At 35.3% G+C, this 23,020-nt stretch overlaps 3 protein-coding genes across 4 annotated transcripts in view; 2 read left to right on the forward strand and 1 right to left on the reverse strand.

Moving 5' to 3' along the window:
- LOC121235614 overlaps positions 1-203 on the reverse strand; it is a 779-nt gene extending 576 nt beyond the window's left edge. Inside the window, exon 1 of the mRNA XM_041131949.1 lies at positions 1-203. This exon is cut by the window's left edge and continues 35 nt beyond it. Coding sequence (XP_040987883.1) covers positions 1-203 — 203 coding nt within the window.
- Positions 204-12,317: 12,114 nt separating this feature from the next.
- Positions 12,318-16,905, forward strand: LOC121234594 (probable WRKY transcription factor 2). 2 transcript variants are annotated; one of them, XM_041130590.1, is made up of 6 exons: positions 12,318-12,882; positions 13,485-14,016; positions 14,624-14,812; positions 15,023-15,897; positions 15,989-16,147; positions 16,231-16,905. In XM_041130590.1, the coding sequence occupies exons 2-6, from the start codon at positions 13,564-13,566 to the stop codon at positions 16,814-16,816; spliced, it is 2,262 nt and encodes a 753-aa protein (XP_040986524.1). In that variant the 5' UTR covers positions 12,318-12,882; positions 13,485-13,563; the 3' UTR covers positions 16,817-16,905. The 2 variants fall into 2 exon arrangements, with proteins under 2 accessions (XP_040986524.1, XP_040986525.1); XM_041130591.1 differs by having other exon boundaries at positions 12,320-12,882; positions 16,246-16,905.
- A 719-nt stretch (positions 16,906-17,624) lies between these two features.
- Positions 17,625-19,045, forward strand: LOC121235297 (MLO-like protein 8). The gene is made up of 2 exons (XM_041131633.1): positions 17,625-18,113; positions 18,799-19,045. The coding sequence occupies exons 1-2, from the start codon at positions 17,914-17,916 to the stop codon at positions 18,908-18,910; spliced, it is 312 nt and encodes a 103-aa protein (XP_040987567.1). The 5' UTR covers positions 17,625-17,913; the 3' UTR covers positions 18,911-19,045.
- Positions 19,046-23,020: the final 3,975 nt, after the last annotated feature.

Below are 23,020 nucleotides of genomic sequence, written 5' to 3' on the forward strand. Positions count from 1 at the left end.
CTCAGTCTAATGGTGTCTTCAGTAACACCATTGATCTTTACAGTGTCACAAATCTCCAAGAACATCGTCAAATGAATATTGGGATCATCAAGTGGCGATCTGCTATAGTGGGCTTGTTGCACCATGCTGATCAAAGCTGGTTTGAGCTCAAAGTTGTTGGCATTAATGGTCTGGCATCTTATACTCGAGTAGTTGTCATTCATAACTAGCCGTACATAATCCTTCAAGGTGCGTGGCTATACATCATGTTGTCTGTCAGCCATGACTAGTACTTTCTTCTTTCTTTGTGATCTAAGAGTTCTTTCAATCTCTGGATCAAAAGGAGTAATGTCACGAGTTCTAGTACGGCGCATCTAATGTCAAAAACACACCTGGAGAGAAAATAAAATAAAATAAAATAAAATTTTAAACTAAAACCAAAATTACTTTGTATCAATATTGGCAAAAATAAGAAGAAATCAATTCCCAGCAACGGTGCCAAAAACTTGATAGGTGCAAAACTGCAAGTGCACAATATCGTAGTTTTATAGTAAAGTGATGATAAGCATATCATCCTCAGAGATTGGTAACTTACTTTTGACAAATATTAAAATTATACTAATCTCAACTTTATTTAAAAAAGTCACTAAGATTTTTGTAATTGCAATTTAAAATAAAATCAATTCAAAGGAAATACTCAAAGGAAAAAAAAGATGTTGTTCGAAGATTAAATTAATGGGAAAGAAAACTTCTAGGAAATCAATTTCACATAATCCCTCACTATGCTTCACTCATCTAACTAATTGAATTTAATTCTCTCTGTTTGTTAGCAAATATCCAATTCATCCAAAAACCTCTTTCGATAGTCAATTGGAAATATTCTTGTTCATCATTTTACACAAAAAGTATGCAAATTAATAAAATAAGAAAGCATTAAGACCAACGATTTTAATACTACATAGGTTCATACAAGTCTTTCGATCTCTATATTTACCAATACTGAAATATCCAAGATCTATCCTATAATTCCCTCTTTCGATAGCAAATCACAAAATCAAAATCATCCAATTAATGGCCAGTCAATTAGAAGCAATAAACTCAGAATAAATCAGACAAAATAGAAGATAATTACTTCAAATTAGCATAGAAAAGCAAGCATAGTTCGGAACTATATTACATCGTTTTCCTAGAATAAAGAAAATTTAGTTCATGCTAAAAATTAAATTTAACATAAATTAATTCATCATAATTTTTCTAAGAAGAATGGAAGGAAATGAACACTGCAAAAATGCTCCTTGCAGTCCGTAGTATCTCAGTCGCAGCGTCATAGACGAAAAAGAAAATCCCTTTCCGTTTGTGCGTGCAAAAGCAAAAACGAAAGACTGAAAATTGCCCCCTTTTGGTTTGTGCGTGTATGATCCCCCTTGCGTTTGCGTGCCAAAACCGGAAAGAAAAAAAATCCAAAATTAGCTGTCCTGTTCAATCCATTTCATGCCTAGCTGTTCGTCCAAAAGAAGGCTCGTATCCCACGCATGCCGCATCTAAAGCCAAGTCAAACCACTTGTTTGTGTATATCCAAGAGCCCAAAAATCCCATGCATGCTCGCATCGATGTTTTCATTCCAAATGAAAATAGGGGCCCGTATTTTCATTCCAACCGAGACCATGTGTCCTAGTCAACTATAGCTTATGTCCACGTCCAAGGGTCCAGCTAAAGCTAAAACTTCTACCCATTTCTACATATATGATCCTTCTGGCGTCCAAGCCAAAAAGCCTGCTTCCTTCACCCTATTGCATGCCAAGTCTATTCAGCAACTCCTATATTCAAATAACATCTTCATTTAAATGAGAGAGTTCCTAGACGATAGGCTTCTAAAATTTGGATCTTCATTTTCTTCAAATCTGAAATAAAATTTAATGACAATAATGAAGCCCAAAAATGACAAAAATAAATAAGATTATACTAAAGTTTAAAGATAAGAAGTGATAAAATATACTAAATTATGCAAGTCATCAAATATCCTCCATCAAATTAATACCAAACTGACGTTAACTGTGCTAACAAAGACCAGGACCTTACACAACCCAAGAATCCACTGTGCCCTTCAGTCGACGATGAGCCAAGGGTTGGTAAGTAAACCCTAAAAACAACATCATGTAATAGATGGTAGAAATTCTCTAGATACAACTTACTAAACGCGATGGAAATCACAAACCCTAGGAAACATAACTCATTCAAAAGATTCTCGATCCTAGATTTAGGAAATTACTCACACATAGTATTTTTAAAATCGATAAAGCAAAATTCAAAATATAACAAACTTGGATTGAAAAAGTGAAATAAACAGAATAGAATCTCTAAAATCCACTCTGTTCCAAAAACCCTTTCTTTGATTTTTCTAGCTTTTCGAATCCTCTTGCTCCCCCTTCTTATCCTCACCACCGTGCCTCTCCTCTACTCCCTCTCTCAAATAGTCCATGTGTAGGTTGGTTATCCTTTTCTGTTCCATGCGGTGCATCACTGGAGGCTAGGGCTATGAGGGATGAAGAAGGAAAAACAGAAAACGAGAGAGAAGAGGGTTAGTCGAAATACTTAGAATAGTTTTGTGAGATGTGTGGCAGTGTCCCTTTAAGTAAGTGTGAATAATTGAATAAAAGCATTGTTTTCCTTTTAGTCATGCATCAACTATTCTCACTTTTCTTTTAAGGTATAAATAAGCTTGTAGCATATATTTTTAATCTAAAATTCCTCAACTTTATGCTTATTTAATACATTATTTTCACTCCATCAGTTGCCCAGTGGGTTTTTTTAACAGCCCTCGAGGCCTGAGGCATGGGGATCTTCTATCCCCATTTTTCTTTATCATAGTCATGGAGGCATGTAGCAGAATGATATTAGCGATGGTTGATAATGGGTTTGTAATGGGTTTCTCGATTGGGGATATACATTGAAGCACTATTCACATTTCCAATTTGTTGTTTGCAGACGATACCTTTATCTTTTGTGAGGCCGAATTAAGCTAGATTTAGGCTTTAAGGGCATTTCTACCTTGCTTTAAGGTTGTCTCCGTGTTAAAAGTAAATTTATCCAAGTCGGAGTTGGTTCCAGTTGTAATGTTCGTAACATTCGGATGTTGGCTAACACTCTTGGTTGTGAGGTCTCTTTTTTCCTATGAATTATCTTGGCCTTCCTCTGGGGGACGCCTCCAGGGCTCAAACTATTTGGGATACAGTAATTGAGAAAATTGAACAAAAATTGATAGGTTGGAAGTGGTTATATTTGTCGAAAGGTGGTAAGATTATACTAATAAAAAACACTCTTCCAACCTACCTACCTATTTTTTTTATCCTTGTTCCCAATCCCTACGAGTGTGGAAACAGGTATTGAGAAATTGCATCGTGATTTTCTTTGGAGCGGACTTGGGTATGAATTTAAATTCTATCTGGTCAAGTGGGACAAGATATGCTCCCCAATCTCTTCTGGTGGTTTTTGAATCAGAAACTTGAGGGTGTTCAACTAGGCTTTACTTGGAAAATGGCTTTGGCATTATAATATGAAACATGAAGCTTTATGGAAGTTGGTGATTGATTACAAGTATGGATCTTTGTTTGGGGGGGGGGGTGCTAAGGAAGTAAGCAGGGCTTATGGCGTGGGTCTATGGAAGCACATTAGACGAGGAATGGGAGCTTTTGTCTGGCATACTATAATTGTGATGGGAGAAGGCTAAAGAATTAAATTCTAGCACGATATATGGTGTGGAGATTGAGCTCTTAGGGACTCATTCCCCACAGTAGTCATACTTGCACATGGGAAAGAAGTTTTAGTGGTGGACCTTATAGAGATGGAGAGGATTTACTATAGTGGAATGTGAGCTTTACTAGGGCGGCATAAGATTGGAAAGTCAACAATTTTGTATAATTCTTCAAACTCTTATACTCTATAAGACCAAGCAATCAAGGAGTTGATAATTTGTGGTGGTTATCTAATAGAAAAGGTATTTTTTCAATTCGCTCTTTCTATAAGGCCATCACACAATCACATAGCAATCTTTTCCATGGAGAAGAATTTGGATAAATAAAGCACCTCCTAGGGCGGCATTTTTTGCATGGACAACATTTCTGGAAAAGATTTGAATGATGAATAACTTACAAAAGCGCGAGATGATAGTGGTCGGATGGTGTTGTATGTGTAAGCCAAGTGGTGAGACTGTGAACCATCTTCTACTACACTGTGAGATCACTAGAGCATTATGGGCCAATGTATTCCAACGGGTAGAGATAGACTGGGTTATGCCGGCTACAGTAGTCGAACTTCTGGCTTGTTGGACGAACCTCAATGGTATTCCACAAATTGCAGTTGTGTGAAAGATGATCCATATTTGTATTTTATGGTGTATTTAGCAGGAACATAACGACCGGACGTTCAAAGACAAGGAGCGCTCTTTGGAGGAGATTAGATTACTATTTATTAGAACTCTCTTTCTTTGGGCCAAAGCTGTAGATTTCAATGGTCTCGATTTTCATGTTTTTCTTATTTCTATTTATTCTCCCTATCTAGGTGTAATCTCTTGTATACTACTTGTATACTCAGACTTTCCCTATTCATATTAATATAATATAAAAGTTTACCTATAAAAAAAATAGTAAATAGTAGTAAAATAGTAAAAAATGGTCTAAGCTTCCAAACACGGCCTTAATCTTCATTCTTCACGAACTTTAATGGAGTGAATAGAAGGATCATAAGTTATTCATATAATATGTCAAATTATATGTCAAATTAAGAGGACATAAGTTGAGAAAACAAAAAAACAAGCATTAAAAGAACTAAAACATTGCTGATTTTAAATGAATTTTAGTAACGTAATTAAAATACTACATTTTCATTTAGTAATTTTATTGTTAAATAAGATTAGGAACATAATAAGACGTAATATTTTTAATTTATAAATCTAACTTAGTGATTGGTAGATGATAGTTGAGATGAGGCGTTCTAAATACGTTTGGATGTTAAGAATATCTCTAATCATCTGTAAATAGTATTGAAATAGTTTATGAATAATAATAAATAGTTTCCAAATAGTAGTGAACTATTTGTGAATAATAATGAAGTAGTTTGAGACGGTCTCAACAGCCAAACACAGGACTTCACATTTTAAAAATTATACCGTACATGACTTAAAATAAAATTAGTAATTTGATTGGATATATCATTTTTATTTTTTATTTTTGTTTGATTGGATATATATTTTCTGACACTAAATGTTATTTAAGAATATAATAGATAGTTGATGATGTGATTTCATGAGAGCAAAACTAAAAACTCTAGGTGTAGATATAGATATTCTTTTGGAGAGCAGCCAAGGAAATTCTTCCCACAAAACTCAATCTCCAAAAGAGGAAAGTGGTGAAATCTCCCATATGTCCTATCTGCTTATGCCACCCTGAAACTGTTGCTCATGCCCTGTGGTGGTGCAAGTCTGCCCAAGCTGTGTGGAGCCTAAGCTCGAGGAGAATTCAGAAGTGCAGCATTATTGATGCCCCTTTTAAGGAAATTTTAGACCACCTCTTCTCCTTCCTGTCTGAAGAGGAACTCTCTGAGATTGCCATGACAGCAAAACACATCTGGCATCAAAGGAACACTTGGGTTTTCGAATCCAAATTCACCCCTCCCCAGCAAGTGAATATCCTAGTCTCTATGAGTCTCTTTGATATCGACATGTGCTGTGGTAAGCAAAAACAAAAAGCCCCCCTATGCCGGCTTCAGTGCAGTGGTGTGTGCCCCCTCCTAATTACTACAAGGTCAACTAGGATGCTGCCATTAACAACGTCAGGTGTAAAGTGGGCATTGGCGTGGTAATCAAAGACTGGAATGGCAAAGTAGCTGCTACCTTGATATCTTCCCGTGATCTGTTTCCTGATCCCCTCCTAGGTGAAGCCTTCGCAGCTTTGAAAGCTGTAATCCTATGCACTGAATTGAAGCTCCCCAACATCGTGCTAGAAGGTGACTCTCTGAGTGTGGTCCAGGCCATCTAAGGAGTGGAGGGCAACTGGAGTTCGGTGGGTCTGCTAGTTAGAGATATTAAGAAAATTTTAGCCTGTCTTCAAAGCTGGTCTGTATGTCATATCCCAAGGAATATCAATGTAGTGGCACACTGCTTAGCAAAGAAGGCCTTGAGTCTCTCTGAGGAGAACCTTCTTGTAGAGGACTATCCTCGAATTCACCACCTTCTCTAATTGAGTTATGAATGAAAGCAGTCCTTATTTCAAAAAAAAAAAAAAAAAAAAAAAAAAAGATACAGATATTCTTTTTGGTTGTTGAATTTCTTTTCCTAGTTCATGGATCTCGGGTTAAAATGTTAGTCGAACTTTATGGAGTCTGGACTATCTTCTCCAGTAACTTTTCTTTTCTATTTTTGGGGATTCACCGAAAAGCACATTGGGGACTTAGGGGGCAATTGCAGCAGAGCCTGATCCTCTAGAGCCCATCTTGAATCCCTGATCCAGAAAATTTCTCCAACAAAATATGAACTATAAGCATTGCTGTTTGTGTACCACTTTACCAGAAGCGTCAGTTCATTCCAAGTGGGTGAGGGTTGCCTTTATGGTCATTGACGTACTGGAGTACCTGTGATGGTTGCTAATGAAAAGCCAAACTGCTTGGACTCCATAGGTTTTAGCTTAATTCATCATTGTTAAGGACTTTTTGGAATGATTTGGACAGTGAGTTGAAGTGGGGTGCAATGAAAATGAATATGATGATATAAAAGTCGAATAAAATATTATTTTTATTTTAAAATTTAAAAAAAATTGAATTGTTTATTATATTTTGTGTGTAAATTAAAAAAAATGTAATGATTAGATGATATGAAATAAGATGAGTTGAGAAACTCTATCAATCCAAACAAGGCCTAATGTAGTTGGTAACCACTGTTGCACACATTTGGTTTTTTTTTTTTTTAAGTGGTTTATAACTTAATTATAGCAATTCTTTGCCCTTGGCAATGATGGTAAACAAGACGACTTTCCCCTAGTTTAATCAATTGTTTTATGTTGGCTACTGTATTTTGTTCATAACATTGGGGCTTAATTTTTTGAGCCTAGTAAAACTTAGCATATCTATCAGAGTAAATATTAAGTATAAGTTACAAAAAGACAGTTTTGCGCAGATTCTTTATAAATATAATTTGACATATAACAGGCACATTCTTGTAGTTCTAATTGTCTATGTTCACATATTTAACATATATTCTTGGGATATGAAGTATTAACGGTTTTTCTTGTTGTTATAACTCCTTTAGATATGTTTATTAATGAATGCTTCATTTGGATTTGCCTATATATTAATTGATGGTGGATCTCTTTAAATACCCCTATGACAAAGTTGGAAAGCAACAAAGTACTGGATCATACCAACAGTTATTTTTTGATAAAAAAATACCAGTAGTTATTTTAAGGAAAATGATAAATACATAATTGCTTTTATAATATTTTATATAATTATATTTTAAATGAAAAATATTTTTACAAAAAAATTTATAAAATTAATATTACATTACATAAATATCATTATTTTAAAATATAATTATATAAAAAATTATTGGTGCAACATTAATTTTTAGAGTGAGGCTACTATACCGTCCCATTCTTACTGTTGTGCGTATCATTTAACATTTTTTTTATATTTTTTTAATACATTTAAATATTTTTAAAAAAATAAAAAATACGTCAATATATTTAAAATTATTTCTTTAATTATTAAGTAAAAAAACAAATTTATCAAACAATCAAATGGAACAGTAAGAATGAGACGACGTAACAGTGTTTCTCTAATTTTTAATTCGTACAAATTACAATTACTAAAGAAATGGCCAGGTACGACAATACACTCTGCACTCACACAATTGGACTCTATGAAAAGTAGTTAGAGTTGCCTTATCTCCCCCAAAATAAAGAAGAAATAAAATAGCCCAATCACCCAATAGGCAATAGGAAGGCTCTGTTCCCCGTCCTCCAAGAGAGACAAAGGAGTAATGTCCATTCAAGAAGAGTCTATAGGAAGTAAGGAGATAGAGTCAATGAGATTTTTTTCCCGTCTTTCTTTTTCATCATTGAAAGCTATTATTGGTAATAAAAAAGAGCGAAAAATATGGAATTTGGTTGGACATCCACTATGGATAGTTTGCTCCCAATCAGAATACTTTCATTTTAATGGTAGATTTAACGGGATGTTTGGATTAATATCTTAAAATTTTGTAAATAATAATAAAATAATTTGAGTAGACTTGATAAATGAGAGAGTAAAAATTGAATAAATATAATTTTTAATATAAATATTATATTAAAGTTTGTGAAAATGAATATATAAAGTTCAAAAGTTATTTGAATATAATTTTTGTTTCAAAGACTATTAAAATTGTATTGAAATTTATAAAAGTTTTATCGATTTGCAAGTTTAAAAAATAATTAGATAATAATTAGATGAAAATTTTAAAATAAATATATATTTTACGTTTAAGTGATATATAAGAATGAAGTTATGAGAAATTTTGAGAATGTTTGGTGTTCTTTTTAATTTCAATTTTTTAAAATTTTTCATATAATTATTACAACTCTCTCAAACTTTCAAATAAAATATAAAAAACAACGTAATTTTTTTAAATTTCAAATTAAGAATAATATTAAAAAATTATATTCAAACAATTCTTTTAACTTTATATTTTTATTCAACTTTTTCTTTTTTATGTTCCAAAATCTAATAAAATATTTTAATTCGAACTATTTCACTACTATTAACTCACAGATATACTGAAATATTCTAAGTGCATGTTTGAGATTGCGGTGTGAAATATAATTTATAGCTTTAGGACTTATACCTTATAACTTATAACTAAAGTAATAAGTTATACTATTAAGAAGTTATTTACTGTTTGGTAACTATATATTTAAAGTATTTTCAAACATGTTACGTTTGTTTGGAAACAAATTAAAAAAGTGTTTTCTAAGATAAAAATGACGATTATTTGAATTTTTAAAGATTATGATTTTATCCTTGAAAATTTGAAAGCTATAATTATCTTAAAATTGTATGGATATTTTTGTTCATTGATATTTTTTTAAAATTCGAATTACGTTCTGTATTATTTAAAAAAGCACGTTTGAGGAAAATCATCAAACATAATTTTATCTTATTTGAGCTCTTCTATTAAAGAGCTTTTAAGATTATTTAAACACTTTTTAGGACTAATCACAACTCCTAACAGGTTCTAAGTATCTAAACCATGGCTAAATCGTTAGACATGCCAACGTGCATGGCATGTGTAAAAAGAGTTTAAAAACTTTAAAATAAAAATAAATTAGTAAATTAGTTAGTAAGTAATAGATTCTATCAAATAACTCTAAATTCTTTAAAATGAAATAAAATTATTTACAAACAAAAAAACAAAAAGCAGAAGGGTCATCTATGGTAGCAACTCAAGCCGAATCAAACTGTCCAAGGGGTGGTGGCTGCTGTCGGCAAGTCCTTTAGGTCACTAGGTGGCTCTCTACGAACGTCAGCCTAATCTTGATCACCAAGTGGCGGGCAGATAACGAGCTTGTTTAAAGAATAATGATATTAATACGAAGTTCAATGAGTTTATTTATTAAGAGGCAACATCTCAAAATTACTGAAAAAAAAAATGAAATATTATAAACTTTTAAAATTTTGATTTAGTAAATATTTATTAACATGATATTTTAAATTGTTTTATATTTAGATTCTTAGGTTACGTTTGGATATTGAAATAAATTGAGTTATAAATAGTAATATTTTGTGAGTCTCATTGAGATGAATTTAATTTTTTTAGATTGAGATGAATTTAATTTTTTAAGTTGAAATATTTGAAGTAAGTTAAGATGAGTTTAATTTTTTTATAAGAAGTTGAAAAAGTAGTGTGTCCATTAATGATTGATTTGAAATGAATTAATATGAATTGATTTTGCTTCGATAACTAAATACAACCTTAGCATTAGTAGTAGACTCAACCAAGTTTGACTAGAGAATTCACTTTTATAAATTTAGTTAGTCACTTTTCAACAATACTAAATAACAGACTCTTCAAATCTATCTCTATTTTATTAAAATATTAATTTTGACATTTTCATTTACTTTAATTTTAATTGTAATTTGAATATTTATTTGTTATTAAAAAAGTACACATAAACTTTCTAACGTTCATATTATTCCTAACGGATATAATTTTCTAACGATTTTTTTTTATAATGGTCATATTCTTTCAACTGATATATTTTTTCAATGATCATATTTTTCAATGATCATATATTCACAATGAATATATATTTTTTGCAATATTTTTGTACGGGAGGAACAACACGTAAGAGTGTCAAATCGTCTTAATAAGTCGTATTCATGTCGTGTCAAGATATGTATATTATACTATATATATCAACCCGAAGACAATCTGTTAAGCTTATTGTGTTAAAATCTCAAATCCTAACACGACACATTAACATAACGAGTTGGCATGGTACAATCCATTTTGACCCGTTAGTGAATACTATGGAATAGGTTAACCCGACCCGACCCGACCCGACCCGTTTATGTATATGGGTTGAACATACTCGAAATTAACCCGTTTGACCTGATTAAATTTAGCATAATTTTATATAAATATTAAAATCAAAATATCTATAAAAAATATAAAACTAACTACAAGTCTAAAATTAAAATCTAAACAATAAAAATATCAAAATTAAAATCTCAACATGTTGATCCGTTATCACGGATCGTAACGGGTCATAACATGTTGATCCGTTATCAACCCTTTAAGACACGATATCCGTTAAGCAATTATGTCTTAACGAGTCAATCCATTTTGATCCGCATTAGTTAAGACTAAACCTAAACCTGCTATTATTGTGTCGTGTTCTTGTTAGATTAACGGATCGTATTATATATTACCACCCCTAACAATAAGTAGCAGAAAGATAATTATTTATAGTGAAAATAATATTTAGCCAGTCTAAGGGGCTGGCCATATTTGGCTAGTGAATAAATTTTGAATTAAAATTACTCTTTATTTATTAAGTTTATTATAATAAATTTTTGTACAACCTAACTAAATTTTGGTTTAAATTTAGGTAAGTTGAGTTGATCACTACTGCTCTTTGAGTCATTTAGGTTGAATAAATGAGATATGCGGATTAAGCACTATATAACGAACTGTTTCTTTTGTTTTTTATTAGAAAGTGGACAGCTCATAGACAGAAAAAGAAAAAAAAAATGTGAACAACTCACAATGAGAGCCAATAAAGAAAGAAGGGAACAGAGGAAGAGGTTGGAAAGAAGGTCCACGTGGCGTGGTTGGATCAGAAGGGAATTGGATTCTCTTTACAAAAATGATCCCACAATCCAACGCGACCCCAGAGAAACTGCTTACTTTACCAAAATAAATAAAAGCAAAGAAATATTTCAAATTTGTCCTTTTTGAGTTTAATATTTTAGTTTAGGTTAGACCTTCATTTTATAACTTTGCTCTTCTGCCTCGGAAGTGGCACTCGCACTTGGGTGGCACTTGGGATTCCGTCTTTGGGAGCTCCGATCATCCACTATGTAAAACTGTCCTCACCTTAATACAATCCTCAAGCTCCAGTGATTCATTGGCTTCGTTCATTTTCCTACTCGATCGTGTACGGTTAGCTCCTAAATGAAGTCCTCGCAAAGTGCCGAAATTATAATACCCAACCCAACCCAACATTATCATAAATTGCTGAATTACCATGAGGGCGTTGGTCGCCTTTAACTGGTTATTGTTGCGTAAAATTAAATATAGTGTACAAGTAAACTAAACCGCATGGTTTCAAATAGTTCTGGTCAATTTATCACGTTTGTGGTTTGTGGATGCCAAAATTGGGTGAAGAACGATATTAAGAATAGGAGCATGAGCGTGTCGAAAAAAATGGTACGCCAAAGTTGCATAAAAGAAGGCGGTTGGTTATAACATCCTTCACATTTGAAGGGCACAGCCACAGGTGTTAGGCAGCTATGGTCTCTCATATAGTTTTTGACAGACACCATCCCCAGGCCTAGCGTTTGTTACTCACATATGTATATATATTCCAAATTAGAAAGCACAAGATACATTTAAAAAAAAAAAGAAAATCACTTCAGCATTTGGCTGCTATCGTCTGCATCACGGTCAATCGAGGCACAGGCTTTGGTAACGTGATATCCTTTCCACGTAACCCGCAAAGGACGATGCGGTGAGAGAGAATTGGCGAAAATGGGCCCAAAAAGAAGCCCAGTCCAAAGAAAGATGGTGTAATTGGCGGAGGTGGATATGAATCGCGAAGCGGAGGTGGTGGTGGAGAAATGTGTGTAGAGCTTCTTTCTCTTTTCCCCTTTCTCTTTTCTCTCGCTCGCTCTCTTTTTGTTCTTTGAAAGATTCCATCCATTTTTCTGTCCACAACAGTTATGTTACACAATCGCCCTCCCCTCGTTTCATCTCTTCTTTTGTTTTTTTCCCCTTTCTTTTAATAGAATAATAATTATACATATATAATACTATATCTTCTTGTAATTATTCTAGAAAACATCATCATTTTCAAATTTGGGCTAAAATCAGAGAGAAGGAGAGAGAGGGACAGGGACAAAGAAAGTGAGGAAATTGATAGGAAGGTGGGAGACGTTTTCTCCCATTTGAATTGAAAGAGATAATCACAGAAAGAGGAAAAAAATAATTGAAGAGGGGAGGGGTGGGGGGGTTTCGGGTCGGTGTCTGGTCGTCTGGTCAGGTCAAGGAGGTTGCCTTGTCGAGTATGTAGTGGTGGTGCTGCGGCTGCTGGGTCTCCTTCGGCAAACATACAACCACCGATCATCTTAGCTCCGACTCTAATCAGCAGTCAGGTTATCATTTGTTCCTGGTTCTCTCTCCCAGAGCTCCTTTATTTTTTTTTCTTTAATTTTCTTTTTGTGCCTATCCAAGTCAAGTTTTGGAGTATTTTTTTAATCTCATTTTCTGACAGTGGTTTAAGGTTTCTCGCTGCCTATCCTTAGAAACTTCCGTTTTCTTCTTTATAAAATACCAATACAAATGACCTGAAATTTTGCACCTTTCTCGTTAGATCTTTGAGGCACATTGGATTTTAATTAATCAAATATGGAATAATATAACGTTTTTCCGTGGACGACAAAGATGGAACTTTTTATGCGATGGAAAATTTGCCTTTATCCAGAATTGTTCATCTAATAGTACTCGGTTATGAAAGAAAATAAAATTTCTTTTTTTTTTTTTAGTTTATTTTTCGAATGGTACTTAACCTCCTGGAATGTGGTCGTTTTTTATATCATATAATGATTAAACCAGAGTTCATCCTTCTTGTTATAATAAAGCCCATTTTTTTCATTTGCCTTATTTTTTTAATGTAAAAAAATCTGAATATTACAAATCTACGTCATTTTACAACAATCCAGCTAAAATTGTTTTGCATTAATCCTAAACCTTTCAGGAATTTCATCTTTGGTGCAATATCAGACCTTTGAGGAATTTCATCTTTGGTGCAATATCAGACCTCAATTTTTGTTAGTATGGCTGGGATGGATGATAATGTTGTTATAATTGGAGATTGGGTGCCTCCTAGTCCAAGCCCAAGAACCTTTTTATCTGCATTGTTAGGTGACGATATTGGGTCCAGATCAGTCTCAGAACCTCCCAGCAGTAACAGAACTGAGGAGATCTTTCTGGGATCTTCAGAGTCAAACACCAACGTTAAAAACAATGGGACAAAAGACGGTATTTCTAGTGAGAAATTCACTGATTTAGGTTCATTTCCTGAACATAAATCATCATGCTCACGTGCCGGCCTCATGGAAAGGATGGCAGCAAGAGCTGGATTTAACGCTCCCAGGTTGAATACACAATGCATTAGATCAGCTGACCTCTCATCCAATCCTGACATTCGCTCTCCTTACTTGACGATACCTCCTGGTCTTAGTCCTACTACGCTGCTAGATTCTCCCGTTTTCCTTTCCAATTCGCTGGTGAGCTTCAAAATCTTGGAAGTTCTTTGTTTTTTTTCAAAACAACTGTTTAGTTGCCTTAACCAAAAAAAAAAAAAAAAAAAAAAAAGTTAGTTGGTTGCCAATGGTATATGGAAATATGAAGAGGTAACTGCTATATTGCAAATTGTGAGCTAGAAATAGATTGCTTATTAATACACTTAAATGCAGCTATGCTGTGATAGGCATTTGTTTTGTTTGCTTTTCTTTTCTTTTCTTACTATGTAAGCAACAACATTGACTTAATTCTTAAGATTAAGATTGTTGTTGTAATTGACTTGTTGAAACCGGATTTATATGATAATTTATTCTGAGGGCTTAATATTCCTAGCAGAAAGGGAAAAAAATTGAAAAAAAATGAGGTTCTGATAATCAGGAAATTGGTTTATAACAGTTTTATATGGCAAGTTGTTATTCTTTGAAACAGGACAATTAGATTTAACTTAATTTTTGCTATGAATGTATGTTTAATGTCTTTGCTTTTCTTAATGAGTTTTCCTTCAGATTGAGATTGCAGTTGAATAGCATTCTTTTTAAATCTTATTTTTACCACGTACTGAATTGTGTCTCTGAACCTGTCGCACTGCAGGTGCAGCCATCTCCAACAACTGGAAAATTCTCGTTAGTGCCAAATGGTGACAGTAGGAGCTTGACATTGATCTCAGAGGCCCCTGATAGAAGTAAAGATAATACTTTTGAAGATATTAATACCTCATCGTTTGCTTTCAAGCCCATTACCGAACCAGCATCCTCATTCTTTTTTGGTGCTTCAAGCAAAGTAATAATACTCCAGGAATTTTATGTATTTGAATTTCATTTTCACAATAAACTTTTTTCAATTTAAAATACAAACTCACTCTTCATGCATGTGATCCTGTTGGTTATTATTTTCATATTATTATTGAAGTCCTCTGCATTTAATGATGGCTTGGGTTGTGGGTGGTAGTTGATCTGCATCTTTCTAGTTAGTAATACTTATGTTGTACAGATGACTTCAAAAACTCTTCCTCAACAATCCTTTCCAAGTATTGAGGTGTCTGTTCAGTCAGAGAGTTCTTTTCAAAGTGTAGAACATACCAATCAAACACAGAATAGAAGCAGCCTCTATTCTCAGGCAGACAACTCCCGATCATCTCCTGAAAGGGATATTGGGACTAATGTGATTGTGGCAGATCAAACAGCCTTTGACGCTGTTGGTGGCAGAACCGAACTTTCTCCGCCACTTGATGAGCAACCGGATGAAGAAGGAGATCAAAGAGGCAGTGGAGATTCTGTGGCTGCAGGTGGTGGTGGTGGTGCACCATCAGAGGATGGATATAACTGGAGAAAATATGGACAAAAACAAGTCAAAGGAAGTGAGTATCCGCGAAGTTACTACAAGTGCACGCATCCTAATTGTCAGGTGAAGAAGAAGGTCGAACGATCTCATGAGGGCCACATAACAGAAATCATCTATAAGGGGGCCCATACGCACCCTAAACCTCCTCCAAACCGGCGATCAACAATTGGGTCCACTAACCCACTCATGGATATGCAACTAGAGATCCCTGAACAAGCTGGGCCACAGAATAGTAATGCTGATGGTGATCTGGTTTGGGCAAGTTCACAAAAGGGAACTGTTCCCGGGGCTTCTGATTGGAGGCATGACAACCTTGAGGTGACATCGTCGGCACCTGTGGGCCCAGAGTACTGCAACCAGTCTATCTCTGTGCATGCTCAGAATGGCGCTCACTTTGAAACAGGTGATGTGGTGGATGCATCATCTACTTTTTCCAATGACGAAGATGAAGATGACCAAGGGACACATGGCAGTGTATCATTAGGTTATGATGGCGAAGGAGATGAATCTGAATCAAAGAGAAGGTTCCTACATACCTCTGTCCTTCTGTGAACAATATCTTGTTTTAGATACAACATCACCTTGACAAAGTGTGTATGTTGTGTGATATTCCAGGAAAATTGAAGCCTATGCGACAGAAATGAGTGGAGCCACTAGAGCCATCCGGGAACCTAGAGTTGTGGTCCAGACTACCAGTGAGGTAGATATCCTTGATGATGGGTACCGTTGGCGCAAGTATGGGCAGAAAGTTGTGAAAGGAAATCCAAATCCAAGGTTTCTACAATAATCACTGTGAACAACATTTTCTTCTCCTTTGTCCTCTCAATTACACTTATCGCAAAATTGAAATGGGGGAGAACTTGTTTATGCAGGAGTTACTATAAGTGTACCAGTGCAGGTTGCACAGTAAGGAAGCATGTGGAGAGGGCATCGCATGATCTTAAGTCAGTGATCACCACATATGAGGGAAAGCACAATCATGATGTTCCTGCTGCTCGCAATAGTAGTCATGTCAATTCTGGCTCCTCTAGCGCTGTACCTGCCCAAGCTTCTGCTGCTGCTATTCAAAATCATGTTCACAGGCCTGAGCCATCACAAGTGCACACTAGCATGGCTAGGTTTGAAAGGCCTGCTTCACTCGGTTCATTCAGCCTTCCTGGTAGGCAGCAGCTGGGGCCTTCTCATGGCTTCTCTTTTGGAATGAGTCAACCAGGCCTTTCCAATCTAGCAATGGCTGGTCTGGGTCCTGCCCAAGCCAAAGTTCCTGTTATGCCCGTTCATCCGTACTTGGCACAGCAACGCCAGGCGAGTGAAATCGGTTTCATGTTGCCAAAAGGAGAACCGAAGGTGGAGCCTATGTCCGAACCTGGTCTGAACCTGTCCAATGGTTCATCGGTATACCAACAAATTATGAGCAGGCTGCCGCTTGGACCTCAGATGTAAACTTCTGTTTTCTGTTTTCTTTGGGAAACGTAGAAATGTGTACCTTTCTATTATATAATATACATATATGGGTATTTTATTTAGTGATACATTTACCTCTTGATTCTTTAATTTTTATGAGTGAATTTGTTTAAACCTTGCCAAGAGATGAATTTCATTTTTTACTCTGGTGGTCCTGGCGGTGGAACTAAATGTGGATTATTTTTTCAATACTTCTAGATACAACCGGATAGAGCACCCGTTGCGGAACCAGATTGCCACGTCATCGTGTAATATTAAAATAAAAATAAAAAAGTGGAAGAAAGCAGGGAAAATCAAAAAGCATAAAGAGAGGGAGATCAATGAAAAATGAAAGCTGCTGTTAGTTTGAAACCAGAGAGGGAGAAACGGAAAGAGGTCCCGTCGTGCGTTGGATGCGTCTTGCAGTGCCGTCGTGCGTTGAAGGGAAATCGAATCCAAAAAGTTGTTTTGGATTGGATGCTGTAAGAAACCAGAGAGGGAAACTAAAGAGCGAAACCAGAGAGGTCGCCGTCGTGCATTGGATCCATCTTCGCCGTTGGGACTGATGCGGTATTATGCACGTCAGCCGATATATTATTGATAAAAGAAAAAACAGACGAAAAATAAGAAATGAAGAAAGGAGTACAAGCATCTGAGAGAGAAAATGCCGTCGCGCGTTGTGGGTAGGAGAACCAGATCTGTCGTCATCGTCGTTTAGTAGGACCGAATTTGAAGCCCGTGTTTGTTTTCTTTGGCTTTCTGACGGTCTTCAATACTCCTCCCTCCTTAGCCAAACAAAAAGCGTGGACCTTTGGGTTTAACCCGCTCTTAATCCCACCCAACGCCATGATAGACTAGTTGGTGTTTAATATCTCCGCGTATCTTCAATTGGCAGCGACAACAGTAGTACTTCACCTCCATTTGAAACCATGACTAGTTGCTCCGCTTTCATACCTTGTTTTATGCTTTTGACTCTGACGATGAACCAATAAAGGCACCGTCTTTCTTCAAAATGATACCCCGAAACATCCCTGTTTTAGTTTATTAGTCACCTTGACACCCCCCCTCTCTCTGTGTCTGAAGCTCAAGCAAGAAGAATGACCATGTTTTTTCGGTGCCATCAGTGCTTATGTGTATGGCTTCTGCTCAGAGGAGGAACGGCTATGGCAGCAACCGAGAGCAGTGATTCGCAGACTAGAGAGCTGGATCAGACGCCCACATGGGCTGTTGCCGGTGTCTCTGCTTTCATCATCATCATTTCCATGCCTTGGAAAAGGTCATTCACAAACTTGGAACGGTAAGTGTTTTAATATCAGCTTTTATGGCTTGTATTTAACTCCTTTTGTGGGTTTCCTCGTATTCTTTAACTTGTTTGCTCCAAACTAAAGACATTTGTAAATTTATGTTTATGTTTTTTCTGTCAACTCTAATAACTTATAAGTTATACCAATGCCGGAATGATTTTCTTTCTTTTTATCGGAATTTTCCCAATTCTTAAATTCAAGCACTGAATTCGTGTCCGGGAACTATTCCCTGCCTACCCGAAAACCCCAGTCAGATGTATACCACCGACCAACCTACCCTCAAATCTCCAGTCAGCAACTTCCCTCTGCTACATATTAATTGTTCCTTTTTTTCCAAAAGCTTCTGAAATCAAAGTAATGAAGGAACTCAAAATCCAGAAATTTGAGTAGAAGCAAATTTCTTACGTCTCTGTATATCGTTTCCTATCTATTGATTTAGCTGGCTTCTAGGCAAACTCCATTTTCTCAGCAAAGAAAAAGTAGAAGACAAAAACTCGTGAATTTTGACAACACATGAATAAAAAGATGTTTAAGAAAACAATCAAATATCACAAAGAAGTTGAAGCTGAGTTGCTCTGCTTCCTAATGACCTAAAAGAATAGTTTGTTTAATTTCGTGTTGTTCTACTTGGCATTCTTTTAATTAACACTAATTTTATATTGTAAAATTTCAATCCAGTGGTTTACAGAAAGGCAGAAGAACGCTATGTTTGAAGCTCTGGAGAAGGTTAAAGCGGGTAATTCATTGTTACTTTGATCTCATGGAACCAAGAAACTCATATGAACTTTAATCGATTTTTTTCCCTTTATTTCTCATGTTTTCTGTTTTGCGGTGCTTGTGTGGAACCACATATTATGGATTCATATTTGACTTCTGATGCAATTATTGCAGAATTGATGATTCTAGGTTTCATCTCCCTTCTCCTTACCTTTTGGGTATTTGGCTCATTTCAGCTACTTTGATATGATTTCAGTTATTACCAGAAATGGCTATAAACTGGAAAATATCACTAAGTTAGTCTGAACTTTGAACCTGTGAAACGATCACTAAATTAATAGTACTGCCACTAACAAAACCGATTAGTATAGCTATGGTACAAATTGTCTATAATTGTTCCAAACCAAAACAAAATAGGCATATACTAGCTTGGATGATATGAAGAGGCCCCGTTCTAATTGTTAATATTTGAGTTCTGCCCAACTCTACTGAGTTGTGTTGATATTGGTTTTAAAAGTACTACAAGGACTGGTCATGTAATTTCCAAGTTTTCAAATTTATGTAATGGAGTTTGTTTTTTATTCTCTGGTCTTTCAATTATTAACATAGTCGTTTTAATTGGGACTTTTTGCAGGGTTAAATGTCTTTAATTATCAAGAAAACTTGTTCCTTTAAAAGCACTATGATTTGGATGTGATATGCATACTACCATGAGGTGAGAATTGAGATAATTTTTTCTGGCGTAAATACTATGCTTGTGACTGTATGTAAGTGAATTCTTTTGGTAGGACAATACATTTGTCTTTATGTTAGATAAAGAGGTTAATACCATTTTGTAAGAAATGTGATGAGATCTTAATCAAAATGGCCTCAAATTTCAGATTACAGATTTGATTGAGCGTCAGTTTTAAGTGCGGGTTCCATCAAATTGTTCATATAGTTCTTTTTTTAAGTGTGGGAAAATGCTGAAAAGTAACTAGCCTTTTGGATTATTTGGCTTTTGTACATTATGGTTTTTATCTTATATCAGTTTATTTTTTAAAGAACTTTTTTGCTTGTCTGTTCAGAGCATTCAAAATATCCAAAGGGTGGCCAACTTTTCTATCTACTTATATAGTCTCAAAAGCATCCATGAATGCCTACACAAGAATCCTGGCAAAAAAAAATCCAAGTTTCTGCATCAACTGTGTTTGCCCTGACTTTGTCAAGACAGAGGATGTAGTTGTTTGTGGACATAAATATTGGTAGCTTGTGTAAATAAATATTGTAGATTGTGTAGTTGTTTGTGTCCAGTTGTGTATACTGTGTTGTGGATTATGTCTAGGTGTATGTGTGATTCAAGGTTTTGTGTCCAAATCAGGAATTGGGAGTATATTTTGTAAAATTTACCATACAAAACTTGTATATGAAATCAATCATGTTTCAATGTCAGTTCAGCTAATTTGTTTTTGTGCATGCATGAGTTTAGGAAAAAATCTATATAGCTTGTGCATATTTGTGTTCAATTTTCATCCTGTGTGTATAATAGATTGGGAAAAGTCTATATAAAGGGTGTAGTTTTTGTTCCACTTATCATCTTGTGTATAATAGATTGGGAAAAAAATGTTATCAAGAATGTTATAGATAAGCTCAAAAGTGATCAAGAATGTCATAGCTTTCACGGTACCTCTCCCCTATACAAAAGATGTTTGGTCAAGTACCTAATCGGGCTTTGCCCAATTCAAGGGGAAGTACCATTTACAATTGATTCATAGAAGAAAAATAAAGAAAATATCCACTTATTTACACGTGTCCTATAGTTTATTCGAACGAAGCAAAATCTATTACAATTGATACAACCTAGTACAAATACAATAATATTCATGCACTTTTATTCTCAACCCTTCGCAACTTTTATTCGAGCTCAACCTTCTAAGCATTTCTCTCTCTCGCTCTCTTAGTTTATATTCCCTTTGCCGCAATGAATTTTGTTGTCTATCTTTATGTTGACCCTTATACACATGCCCGAATCCGACTTCTCCTATTAAGTTCTCCTTTGAAAAACCATTTCTTCCAAGTTGTATCCAAGGATTGTTGTTGGAAGACCTGTGCAGGTTGTTTTTGGAAGACGTGTATTCCTGGAATTAAAAAATATATACATCATTGTAGCAAGGAAACTGCTCCTAAAAGAATGAAAGTGACATCTCTTACTCTATGAGAATTAAAACAATGGAAAAATTAAAGCGCTCTAACACCAAGACAATAACCATACCATCCTTATCCGTGAGCAAATGTTAGTTGGAACGATTATAGCAGCTCCATACTCCAATTACCAAGGTTCTTAGCCTAAGATGGCAACAATAAAATTAAAAAATCTATGATTAGCACATGGCAACATATATGATTTGATTGGTCATCTGATTTCTTGAGTTGAAAAGGCATAGAACCAAATGAAGAATCTACCTTTTTTGGTTTTTGAGTTAAAAGGCATGAAGTCCATTTGGTGAAGTAATCATTCCGTCAATAAAGTCCATAACCATTTTTAGAAGCCTTAGTGGGGTTTATTGATATAAATTATAATGACTTCACAATACTTAAGCACACACATAAAAGTTTAATAAAGTCTATAACCATTTTTAGAAGCTTTAGTGGGGTTTATTGATAGCAATTATAATGACTTCACAATACTTAGGATCATCATCGAAAGTGCTTTGAAAGTTCTGTAAAACACTATACAGTTGCAAAACCCATTACTTTACTACTTCAATAAAACCAGATTATACATACATTATACAGAAAACTAGATACATAAAACCCATTACTCTACTACTTGCTTTCAAATATACATACATCATACAGAAAACTAGATAAGAAAGGCACGAAACAACGTCATCCTAATTACAAGCTCTTATATATACAATCAGAATGAAGCAAAAAATCCATTGATCATTAAAAGAGTTGCAGAAGAATTAGCTCCTCTCAATTTACCAAACAAAAATTCAAATATGTCAGTTCTTTTTTCCTAGATTGGCATCCGATAACTCCATTAGACTTCTCATTCCTACTCTTAAATATATAAAACAGAGCCTAAAAGCTGTGGTATAAGCACGCCTCTCAACAAATATCCTGAGCATAAATAAGCAAGGCTTTGGTCGTTCCCAACCCAACCCACGAAATCCACGAAAACATCAACCAAAATTTACGGAAATCAACAACCAAGACCCACAAAAATCAGCAACCAAACACACATCTAAAGAACAGGAAAATCAGCAACCAAAAATAAATCTTCAGAACAACAGAAACAGAAAAACACAACCAATAAAAAGAGAAAAAGATCTAAAAATAGCAAAAGGAATATATAGAATATATTCAAAGAACTTAGCTCATAGAAGAAAAAAAGGGCTTTGTCGATTCGTGGGTTTGGCTCTGTGGCTTCGTGGATACGACGACAAGAAGAGACCCATTGTGGGTTCGGCCGTGTTTGTGGCTGTTTTCGTGAGACAGAGCAATGAAAGTGCCATGTGTTCGTGGGTTGATCTGCGACTTTCTCGAAGACGAAGGGAGAAGAAGAAGATGCCAAGAGTTCGTGGGTGTCGCTGCGGCTTTATCGAAGACGAAGATGGACTGCTTTGGGTTGAGGGAAGGGGGAAGGAATCGAAGGGGTCGGGGGGAAAGTGGGATTCTATACGCGGAAGGGGGGATGGATAATGGGGGGAAAGAAATCGAAGGAAACCAGAGAGGGAAAGTGGTATTCTGTATGCGGAAGAGAGGGAGGGAGGGGGAGAAAGGAGGGTCATTTTGTTTAGTTTTATGCAAAATGACGCGTTTTTATTTTGCCACGTGGGCGCCGGTTTCGCACCGGGTCTCCAAGTCGGTTGTATCTAGAGTTTTTCTTATTTTTTTTTTTAATTTTTGTAGAGTTTTTCTCATATGGAGATCATTAAATACACTTCTTTGGTATTTTTGAAAGCTCTGGGTCTCCAACATGTGGGTCCGCCGATGGTCTTCTCCGACGTAAGCCGGATGCGTGCCAAATTGGACTTTTAAATTAACGTCATTCGAAAAAGTATGCCTGAACTTAGTGCACGACAGAATGTCAATTTATTTTTCTAGAAATTTACGAAAAGGAGGATAAGGTCATGGGTTTTAAGACATCCTCGGGAGATGTCGATGATATAATTATCACGGGTGACATATAAGTCTA

Source organism: Juglans microcarpa x Juglans regia, chromosome 6D (assembly GCF_004785595.1).
Source record: "Juglans microcarpa x Juglans regia isolate MS1-56 chromosome 6D, Jm3101_v1.0, whole genome shotgun sequence".
NCBI classification, from domain to species: Eukaryota; Viridiplantae; Streptophyta; class Magnoliopsida; order Fagales; family Juglandaceae; genus Juglans; species Juglans microcarpa x Juglans regia.